The sequence below is a fragment of the Mus caroli genome, unplaced genomic scaffold, assembly GCF_978045245.1.
Source record: "Mus caroli unplaced genomic scaffold, Mus_caroli_1 scaffold_4, whole genome shotgun sequence".
NCBI classification, from domain to species: Eukaryota; Metazoa; Chordata; class Mammalia; order Rodentia; family Muridae; genus Mus; species Mus caroli.
In genome coordinates this window covers 86,741,639-86,753,776 of record NW_028227259.1, presented here as the reverse complement: position 1 = coordinate 86,753,776, position 12,138 = coordinate 86,741,639, and the positions used below count along the sequence as shown (strand labels likewise).

The following is a 12,138-nucleotide window of genomic DNA, read 5'->3' as shown; positions in this document are numbered from 1 at the left end:
ATTACTAAATGATATAAATTTATTATTGCCAAGGCACATATAATAGAGCAGTAAATTCAATGTTTTTTAAGTTCTGGAAATATTTGCAAGCAACAATACTGCTTCAGGGATAAGAGACAGTTTTGGCTTTGTTTTTAACACTTGTATGATTGAAAGTCTTTTGATTTCTGGTCCATTTTATGGGTTTTCTGCTTTGCTGACATTATTTCAGGTGTTGAGGACTGATTTATTATTTTTTTCCCTGTGTTATATGTACAATACAAGGACCAAGAGACCAGCTACACAATTATCAAGTCGAAAGAGACCACTATTACAGCCGAGGGCCTGAAACCTGCCTCTGTGTATGTCTTCCAAATTCGAGCACGTACAGCAGCAGGCTACGGCGTCTTCAGTCGAAGATTTGAGTTTGAAACCACACCAGTGTGTAAGTCATTTTAATTACTGTCAGCTCTTGTCTCTGTAATGGTTACCAGAAGAGAGTCCATGGATCGATAGGCTCTGGGGGGCTCTCTGTCAGTTCCATCCTTGCCTTCTCTCCAGTCCTGACCCCTTCAGGTAGGAGGCCTCTGCCATGCTATAATGGTAGTTCTGTAGGTTAACACTGTGTGTCTTGCCTCCTTGCTTCGGCCCACAGGGAGGGAATTGCTACATCAAGCATCTTAAGAAATGTTTAAACCGTGCCTTTAAAGACTCCGTTCCCCCAGGTGCCGTGCTTTATTGAATTATTGCCATTTACTTTTTACTTGTTGTATTGAACTAGGCTACTTTAGTCTTTCTAGGAAAATTCTACAGGGAGCTTTCTTTAAGCATTGAATTTGACAAGAAAATGGTGCTTTCGGGATGCAATCTGATTTCCTAAAGTAAAAATTAAATCTGTGTCAGAACCTTGGAATGGTGAATCTGGAAGTGGTTCTGACATGCTCTGCGGTGCCTACTTCCTGTTTAATTTCATACAACATAACCTCAGGCTTCATCCAAAGATTTTAGATCACTTGTCCTAAAGAAAACACATTAACGCTAAATTGGAGAACAAAACTGTGCTTTGTGTGTGCACATATAAGCTGCTACTATTGGTTTTCTCTTAAGGAAGAACACATATGAGCACTGTAAAATATTATGTGTGTGGGGGGGGGGTATATGTTTATGACTGTCTGTATGCATGTGTGCACATTCATGTGTACTTCTGTGAAAATGTCTATGTGTAAGCTTCAACCAGCTTCATAATTTTCAATGAAGAAGAAAACATAGTTAAAAAAAAAACAAGATGAGAGTGTAACTATTGGATTAATGTTATAACTACTAGAATTATTATTAAAATACTGTTTTAGCAAACTCATATGACATTGCCTTGGAGAAAACAAAATTTGCTTCTGTTTAAAGCCTTTGTAATTGATTTAAATAAATAAGTTTTATTAAGTGATGAACAGGTTCCTTAATACTACCCCACTAGATATTATAAAGAAAAAGATCTTATTGGTAAAATTACTTATTTCTTTTCTATATAAAGAAAAGTGCATACTTGAGTTTAATTTAAAAATAGAGAAATTGGATTCTAATGCTTAATTTTCATAACAAACTTTAAATAAACTTAATAGTGTATATTTACATACAAAATGTCATAGAAAATGAAAAATCATTTCATCTCAGAATTTAATCTTAGAATTGATTTTTATAAAAGACAAGTTATGAAACCTGCTGATTATAATAGTCTTAGTTGAATGTATATTCTATTAGTGTTGAATACTGCAATAGTCTAAAACTTTAGAAACAAAGTATATAAAACATTACATACATATTATAAATATACATATATATGTATGTATTATGCATATACATATGTGCATATATTATACATATACATTCAAAGTAGAATTAGATACTGTATAATTACAGAAAGTAAAAATCTCAACTATGATTTTGATTGGTCCATGTTCAAGCACTAGTTTTCTTTAGGAATTCCATACTCCGTTCTTTATATTTACTAAGTGACAGTTTTTTGGTATTCCTTCTCAGCTACTGCTCTTTTAATGCCTCTCATGTGTTCTTCCCCATTGTCAGTTGATGGCCTCTTATTCTTTGATTCTTATTAGGCTATACTCTCTATCTCTTGTTACCTGTAATTATAGATCATTTCTATTTGAATATCTATATACATGTTTGCAAGTATCTATACATATTGTGCATCACACAATACCTTTTAAGCTACATGCAAAATCAGATTTTGGATACAGTTCCATAAGAATGTACCAGAAAACAATGTGCATAATTCCCCTAGGGGATAGCATTAAAAACAAACAAACAAACAAACAAACAAACAAACAAAAAACCAAACCAAACAAACAAACAAAAAATCTAAAGTACAAGGGCCAGGTATTAATGAGAAATTCCAGAGATTTTTATTTCATTTGTTTGAACTCCTTTGTAAAGAAGTGTGGAGAAGTTGTGTATACACTAAGTTATTTATAATTTTATCACTTCTCTGGATTCATAGATCTTCCTAGCTCATACATAATGCACCATCATAAGGATCCCACTTTTTCCATTCCTGAATGTACCTACAGATTAAGGAACAACTCTTCATGCATTATTGATAATTGAAATCCATTAATATTTTGTTTTGATTACTTTTCTGTTGCTGTGATAAAATACCATGACCAAAGCAATCTGTAAAAGCATTAATTTGAGCTCAGAGGGTACTAGACCATTGTGACAGAGTCATGAAGCAAGGTACAGTGTTAGTGGAGGGAATCTGGGGGCACATTAAACTTCTAGCATGAAATAACAAACCTTACAAGGTTTTAATTCTCAAACTTACTCATGATGACATACGTCCTCAAGAAAGCTGCATTTCCTAAGTCCCCACAAATAGCTCTACCAATTGTGGACCACGTGTTCAAGCATCACAGTCCACTGGGGATATTCCCATCCAACCTATGGGTCCTCCCTTTCTAAGGTTGCATCAGGTTAAAGGAGCCACATTATAGATTTAGTATACTTCATAAATATTTTTATTTCGATTATAGATTTTTATTTTTACTGAGCCTATTACTCTGGTGAGAGATACACACACACACACACACACACACAGAGAGAGAGAGAGAGACAGAGAGAGAGAGACAGAGAGAGAGAGACAGAGAGAGACAGAGACAGGGAGACAGAGACAGATACAGAGAGACAAAGAGAGACAGAGAGAGACAGAGACAAAGAGACAGAGACACAGAGAGACAAACAGAGAGACAGAGAGAGATAGAGATAGAGACAGAATGAGAAAGACAGAGAAGGAGGGAAAGGGAGTTAGTAGATATACAAACAATATAGGTAAAAGTAGCTATGTAGTAAGCAATGTAACTTAAAAATGTAGTATCACAAAATATGCAGCTGGAGACTTCCCCAGGTATAATAAAATGTAGAATGAGTAAAATTAGAAAATGAATGAATAAGAGCTACTAATTTTCATAAGTGATATCTTTCAACATATTATTTAAAGTACTTTAAAAACTTTTCATCAGTGTTTTCAAAACATTTCACAGCTGGTCTTTAAAAATTAAATTATCAATCACTTATTGCCTAATAAACATGCATAAAACAATGATAAATTGTACTACCTAAACATTAGTATATTTAACATTTAACAACTATAATAGAGTAAAAAGATGATCATGTGACTCTTTTTATCTGTAGCTAAAGAATAAACAGATAATTAAGAATGGGAAGACATGTAAGTTCTATATTTTTTGGTTTAAATACTAATAATAGAATGTGGGTTTTTTTTTTCAGTAAAACCAATAAAAAATAAATAAATAAAACTAATTCTTGATGATGAGTATCCTATGAGGAATAGTTCACAATTTACTATAAACATAATATCAAAAATAGATATAATTCATAAGAAAGCTTAGAAATTGTTGCAGTTGTGTATAGGGGTCTGTATATGTTCCTGTGTGAGCATGCAAATATGTTGTTTCATGTGCACATGCGTATCTATATGTTTGGGTAACAGTATTTAATGGCAAGTGTCTCTGTCAACTAATATCCACCTTGTTTCTTGAGGTAGAGTCCCTCAGTGAACCAGAAGCTTTCTTATTGACTAGATTTCTGTTCAGGCAACCCTGGCGTACAAATTCTCTACCTGAAGTGCTGAGGATAACATATTGAAGCGACCACAACTGCCAGAACTTGGTTTCAACCCTAGCTTCCTATGCTTGAGCTATATGCACTTTCGAGATGAAGTCATTTCCCTGGTCCAAACATTAAAAATTATAATATATAATACATATAATATATACATATATAATGTATATTATTTAAATTTTTCTTTAAAAACCCTAATTTAATTAATTATACAAAGGATGCAAATTCAGAGAATATTAGAAACAATCATGGAAATATGATGTTTTTGACATAAGGCCTGATTATATCTTACTATATAGGCCTGTCTAGCCTTAATCTTATGAGATCCTCTGCCCCTTGGAAACTGGTATATAAAGATACATATGACCATGCCTGGCCTAAATATGACATCTTGATTTGACATTGCTTATGAAAGTGCTCATAAAGTATATTTAAATTAAGAAATTATGACCTGGTACAAATTGTTTATATATGCGGGATTATGCTATATTTAAATACATTGCTTTAACACACTAGCTCTTGGTAATCATTGCTTTAACACATTAGCTCTTGGTAATTATCAAAGATATATTTTACTATATCAATACTGGCCTTATGTTTAGTTAAGAAGCTCAGGATACCCCTTCCTAACTCACTAACTTTTATACATTTCCAGTACTTTATTGCTTTATGAAAACATTGTCTGAGTTACTTTTCTTCTGCTGTGATCGTTTCTCTTCAAACTTTAAAAATTGCATTTCTTTTTGTCATGCTTGCTCTTTTTCAGTGTAGACATGCATAGACTGGACATGTCAGGAATCTGACTAGGATGGTCCATTAACCCCTCTTATATAGTGTTTGCTTGCTTTTCTAATCCAATGTTTTCTTCAATACTCCCAAACAAACAAAAAATCAATCAAACAAACAAACAAGCAAACCCAGCATGGTTGACATCGAAGAAAACATTTGATGGGGCCCTACAAATTCAGATCCATGACCTTCATGACAGAGATCTTGGTGGCATTGGAGGAGCAGTAGCTGAGAGGTTACATGTGATCCATGAGCACAAAGCTCTGTGTGTGTGTGTGTGTGTGTGTGTGTGTGTGTGTGTGTGAGAGAGAGAGAGAGAGAGAGAGAGAGGAGAGCTATCTTGTATTGATGTGGGGTTTTTAAAACCTGAAAGCCTACCCTGTCAAGTCCAAATCTAATCCTTTCCAACAGATTCACCAACTGTTCACCAAGAACTCAAATATATGGTCTTAGGGGAGCCATTCTCATTCAAACATCCACAACTTTTCTCCTGTTCGTTTCTTTCTAAGTTCTGTGCTTATTCACAGGCATGCACCATTGTGTTTGGACAAAATCAATGCATTTATCCACTTAAGGTTGCCTTCTTTTAACTTCTGAATATGAGCAACTGCTTTTCTTTAAATCCATATAATTGAGAGTTATTTTTATAATTGTCCCATTGATACCAGAAATATTTACAGATGAGAAGGACTTTGAATGTTGCACTAGGAATTTGGGTATTTATTATGTTTTTGATTAGGGAAATGTGATCAAAGACATATTTTTTATATTTAATAAGAATACATAAAATGTTAATTAGTTTTCAACACTTTATGAACAATATCAAGATATTCCTATTACAGTAGTTTGAGTCAAAATAAGTGGATATAAATATATGATGAAATTGGAACAAAATTTATAAATATATTTATTAATTGATAGGTAAGTAGTTATTGAGGAATATTAAGTAATAGTGAGTAGAAAATAGGGAGATGGAAAGAGTTTAGCATGGTAATTTGATTGATGAGATGTTTGTGCCTTTTCTCAACCTATGAAGGTAGAAATGCTATGTACACACCAATTTTAAGGATATTCATTTTTTCTGTGACAATATAATCCACATAAAAGGAAATATTTACTGAACAAAAATGGATTTAATCTTTGGAATGATATGATTATTGGAAACAAAAACTTGACCTTATAATTGATAATTGTTAATAATTGATAATTGTTAACTGATGTTATAAACAGAGCTTTATCTATCAGCGGGCAAGTGAAGAAGATAGTAAAAAGGACAGGGTAGCAGAGAAAAAAAGAAAAAGAGGGAGGAGGAAGAGAACATTTAATTCATCAAATTCAAGCACAAAAGTTAGTGGCGAGAACATGTGCACAATAACAAAATACTCTGGAAATAGCAGAAAAGAAATTACCTATTTTGGTTACCCAAGCAACAGGAAGACATGGTTCAAATTCTGATATACATGTTCCAAATGCAGAAATGGTTTATCTTATTGCAGATATGTAAATAATATACTCATTGAATTCACTAACATCATGTATAAGCTCAGAAGCAAAGAGGTATTTCAAAGAGGTGGAGCAATACTGACTTTCAGTAGATGAGGCTCTGTCCATGTAATTCATGCAGAATGCCAGAAGATAGGAATAAGCAGGTAAAACAAACAGAAGACAATAAATAGGAACCAAAAACCAAGCATACTTACCTAAGCAGGTTAGCAGTTATGAAATTATACTAAGATCTTGGAAGGAGCAAAATCTGTCATGGGAAAGGAGTGGTTTTGACAATGACATGAGGTTAAAAAATAACAGGAGAGACTGTGTGCTTACGCTGAACCAGAGTCTATCTTGACTAGTCTTGTTTTTCTAGAAGGCTAGACATTTCTACAATGTAAGAAAGTGATGGTTAATGCCCAGAAAAGGTTAGCAAGAATCATTATAAGGAACATTTTGTTTCAAAATGAATGAAGCAAATAAATGAATTCCAGTTGGTGTTGTATCCTACTTATAATATAGAACTGGTTCAATATTGAGCCAAGATTTTAAAAATAACTTTCTTATTGTTTGAAAATTTTATACAAGTGTACATTGTCTTTTTACCAAATCCATTTCCGATTTTATCCACTCAATGGCTCCATCCTCAAGAAGGCTCATGCCCATCTGTCACTCTAGGAGCACCAATGACCTCTTCACGTCTCTGAGGGTAACAGGTTCAGTTGGGGTACACTGACACCTGAGTAAGTAGAGCACCCATAAGCAAAAAATCAAAACAAATGTATTTTATAAAAGACAATAAAAGGGAAGGTAAGCAGTTAGACTTGCATACTAAAAATAATCTTATATTACTCATCACCTATCAATTGAATTTTACTTATATAAGCTGATGAAAATATCTGAGTCTATGTAGGTCAAGACAAAGTAGTTTGTTACAAAATAAACTCACATTAGACAGAAAAAATGTAGGCTTACAAGACAATACAGAGAGATTTGAAGTTATAAGTTTTATGACCAAGATTTAGTAAAGAGGTGGTAAAAAGCAAACAGAAAATGTATGTGGTATTAGCCTTTGAAGTCCATGCACTTGGTATTGTGAAGTTGTACAAGCACTGCTCTGTAGCACCAATAAGATTCTGTCACTTACAAGATATAAGTTAGGTACCCTATTCAGAGGACATGGAAAACCAAAGGAAATTAGATTTACTGCATATATTTCTTAGCTATGAATAGTTATCAACATAAAAGAAAAAATATCATATTTATTTAGATACAAATACCTAAACATTTTATGTTTGTTGTAAGAATTGTATTGATGAAGTTAGAAAGCACTATATCCATGTGTTTAAAATGTATAATAAAACAAGCATTGCAAATTTGTCTAATCTGTTCATAAAGATTTAAATTTATACTTTGATAAATTTTAGGAATCCTACTTATAAAATACAATGACTCATTATATTCTCCATGGAGTTACACTATTAAGCTATATTTAGAGTACTTGTATTTTACTTCAGCAAGGTCAAAGCCCCATTTTTTTAGACCTTTTGTCTACAGGGAAGAACTCCTGAGCTAACATAATTTTTGCTAGAGAACAACAGCTGTAAACTCTAAAAACGTCAAATTTTGAATGCTCAACACTTTCTTATATACATGAATGTGTTTGAAGTCACAGACAGTATTCCTCCTTACCTTGTAAAATGTAGTACCCTGGTTCTGTACAACCTGCCCTCTATTTTTATGATTGGCAGACACAATCAGCATCTAGTGATGCTCTTAATTTATGTTTGGTGAGTAAATATTTCCTCCTTCAGATGCCCTTTGAGAACAGATAATTTGAGACAACCTTAGCTGGGTTTCTGTGAATTGTTTAAGCCATGAATCAATTACCTACTGTGAAGCAGCTCGGATTTTGAATGCTTGTGGTCCCTTTAACTACAAGTTCCTTTCTCTCTGTCTCCTAACAGCAGTTGCAGCATCTAATGATCAAAGCCAGATTCCCATCATTGCAGTGTCAGTGACAGTGGGAGTCATCTTGTTGGCAGTGATGATTGGCTTCCTCCTCAGTGGCAGGTAAGGGAGGAAAGAGTTTCTGAACCTCTGCAGCTGCTCTCTTTCTCCCCTTGATCCAGCGATGAAGCTGTTAAGCCCATCCTAAAACAAATCAAAGAAGCAGCATGCCAGTAGATAATGTCTATGTGTGCCTTAGTTCTTAAGTTTTATCTTGTCCCTATTGCTGCCAGTTGTTATCAGATACTTTCTCCCCCTTCTTAACATCCTCTCTATTCTGCACAAGAACAGTACTAACATGATACCATGTACTCTGTTATTGATATAGTCATACATCTTTTTCTAATACCATGTATACCTAATTCTGCATATGTTCTGGCTTGAAATATTTTATCATTATGTGATTCAGTATTGGAAGCTGCATGCTAAGCCATTTGAGAAATAGGGCTACCATTTGTGTCTGGCAGGCATTCTGGAGTAAAACAAATATATAGGAAATAAGCAAACTTTGCAATGACTGCTTTTATTTCAATTTCTGGGTGATTTCAACACAAAGACATCAAGTGTCATGCATACTTACTGAATAGGATTTTTACTGAATGCTAAGTAGACAAAAACAAAATTCCATGTATTGCATACCTACATTTTCCAGTTTCAAATGGGAGACAGACCTACAGAAGACATTATTCACATGTTTCCTGACAAGTAATTATAATAATCCTTCCTCAAAGTATATATGGATGAATAAAGAAGTCATTCTTTGCTTTCTTATAATAAATATATTTTCATATTTGTAACTGAATCATTGACTAGGGATATAACTAAGGAGGGAAATGTAATGTATGCAAAAACTAGACAAAAGTCTCTAACAGAAACAGTTGAGGTTATCAACAGAAATATTTAATATAAGGATTAAATAGGTCATAAAATCCATCTATCCTCAGTTTTCTGTAAAGAATACACAGCAATAGATTGCTTAATATTGATTTCGGAACAGTACCTATTTGTTTGTGGAATTCATAGCTGAGACATAACTCATGTTTTTTGAGGAACATTACATCCAACCTGTCCAGGGCACCTGCTCTCTTGTCTTTTTTTCCTGCTCTCTGAACTTAACTAATAGAGGATGTGAAACAACACTCTGCATCTGCAAAATCAGATGACATCATCAGCCCTCTCACAAAAAATGAAAAACAAGCCAACAAACAACCTTGAAATCAAAAGGATAGTAAATTCAATTCATCAAGAAGTAAATAGAGATTCTAATATTAAGGAGTTTTTGTGTTAGTGAAAGTTATACATTTTGTTAAGATTGCACTCCTTAATTTTTAGGGGTATTTTGGGGGGGTTGGTTGTTTGACAGACATAACTTCAGCTTTTGGATTTTACTTTGTATGGAAAGATTAGTTTGTTCTCATATTCATCTTTTTTATTTGCCTTAGATCTAGGTGATGTGGCCTTTAAAAGGCTTTTCATATCTCTTAATTTTTGTTTGGACTTAAAAGTCTTCCTGTAGTACCTGGGTGGTTCTGAATGAACTCAGAGGAGATGCAGTGAAGAAATTTAGCAACACATTGCACACATTTAGGAAATTATATTAGGGTCCTTGAAGAATATTGAAAACTATCACGGATCTTCTGTACAAATGTTAAATTACATTTATTTTACTCAGTCTTAGGGTGACTGTCCCTGTGATGAAATACCCTGACCAAAGTAAGTTGGGAGAAATGGGTTTATTTAGTCTAAATTTCAACATCATAATCCATCATCCAAGGAAGTTAGGTCAAGAACTCAAACAAGGCAGAGATTTGGAGGTAGGACTTGCAGGGGCTGTGGTGGGATGCTGCATGCTCACCGTGGCTTGCTCATCCTGTTTTGTGTTTTTTTTTTTATTATTAGATATTTTTTATATTTACATTTCAAATGTTATCCAGTTTCCTGGTTTCTCCCCCAGAAACCCTCTACCTAATCAACCCTGCTTCTATGAGAGTGTTTCCCCACTCACCCACCCACTCCTATCTCCCTGCCCTTGCACTAGGGCACTGAGCCTTCACAGGACCAAGGCCTCTCCTCCCATTGATGTCTGACAGGGCAATCCTCTGCTACATATGTGGCTGGAGCCATGGGTCCCTCGATGTGTATACTTTGGTTGGTTGTTTAGTCCCTGTGAGTTCTGGGGGGCAGGGGGTCTGGTTGTTTGATATTGTTGTTCTTCCTATGGGGCTGCAAACCTCTTAGGTTCCTTCAGTCCTTTCTATGACTCCTCCATTGGGGACCCTGTGCTCAGTCCAATGTTTGGCTTATGCTCTAAGATCAACAATAGACATATAGCACCTCATAAAATTGCAAAGCTTCTGCTTTTTTTTTTTTTAAATAGAACTCAGGAAGACAAGGCTGAGGTTTGCACAGAGGTCTCCCCAATCAATCACTAATTAAGATTATGCCCTAGAATCGAAAAGCATTATGGCATTTTTTTTCAATTGAGGTTCCTTTCTTTCAGCTAACTCCATTCTATATCAAATTAACACAAAAGCAGCCAACAAATTCCCTCTCTGTAATAAATCAAACGTAATGGATAAGCCTGTGTACCTGGTTAATGTTGTCATAATGTTCGTTACTTCAAACTCTCTTTTGCATTGTTTAGCTGTTTCAATAAGACGATACAACCAGAGGTCTCAGCCATATATCTTTGCAAATATTTCTGCTAACTAAACATAGATTGATTTCTCAATGGCACAAAAGATATTCTTCTATTATGTTCTAATATATCACAAAATATTACTACTATTTATATGCAAAATGTGATAATAATTTAGATCAAACTTAAGAGAAGTTGCATTTATAACAATGATATTTTGAAATTGTTTGCATGGGACAGAAAAATATGTTTAGAGTATGTCACATTGAATATTTTAAGATTAAAGTAGTGCAAGAAAATGTCACCTTTTTTTTTCTAGTATACATTCAAGATAAAAGAAATTCAAATATAGAAATTTATAACCGTTTTAAGGTTCTGTTTGCTAGGTATGCATACATCTTTTATACTCTTTCTAATTACATGTGATTTTTAGAAAACATGCAATTATGTTAATCTTGAAATAAGTATTTTTTAATGAAGTTGGAAACTATCACCTCCTTGAAGGTGTCTATTTTTTCATTGGGCTTTTACTTGAAGGCATATACAGTTCTTTTTAGTTTATTCTTTCTCAGTTCTCTCTATGTCCCCATAACATTGCAAAAGAACTGACACACTCTCGGTAAACTATGACTAATTATCCCAGGAAGATTACAACATAAGGCCTCTGGAATGTAAGCAAACTCTAACTGTTCTTTAATCTCTCCCTTTCCTTTCTAACATATTGAACACTGATATGTTTTTATACCATGATTTGCTTCTTCTCTGATATTTACTGTTTCATAAATATAGTTGTTTAATCTGTGTGTTTTGTTAAAAATTTTCACAAGTCTTTAGTTAAATGGGAGATAGAGTCTTACACTGCTGTTTTTCATTTCTGTCTTTTCTTTAGGCTACCCCTTTTTACCCCCTAAAATTTCCTCTTGAGAACATAAGGGCCAAAATCTAGAAATTTGACTCTGACACACTTTTAGTCTAACATAAAACTCAAATAATAATTTAAAGGTACAAAAAAACTGAAGTAAAAGTGACCATGCAGAAGCCATTATTTTATTTGACTCCTTCTTAATTCAAATTTTGTGGAA

General features: G+C 33.9%; 1 protein-coding gene across 6 annotated transcripts in view; it reads left to right on the top strand.

Annotated features, from left to right (window-relative positions):
* Epha5 (EPH receptor A5) overlaps positions 1-12,138 on the top strand; it is a 367,297-nt gene that overhangs the window by 271,870 nt on the left and 83,289 nt on the right. For all 6 annotated transcript variants that reach the window (XM_085836803.1, XM_021161798.3, XM_085836802.1 and 3 more), the window contains 2 exons: positions 265-424; positions 8,376-8,481. In XM_085836803.1, coding sequence (XP_085692929.1) covers positions 265-424; positions 8,376-8,481 — 266 coding nt within the window. The remainder of the gene's footprint in view (positions 1-264; positions 425-8,375; positions 8,482-12,138) is intronic.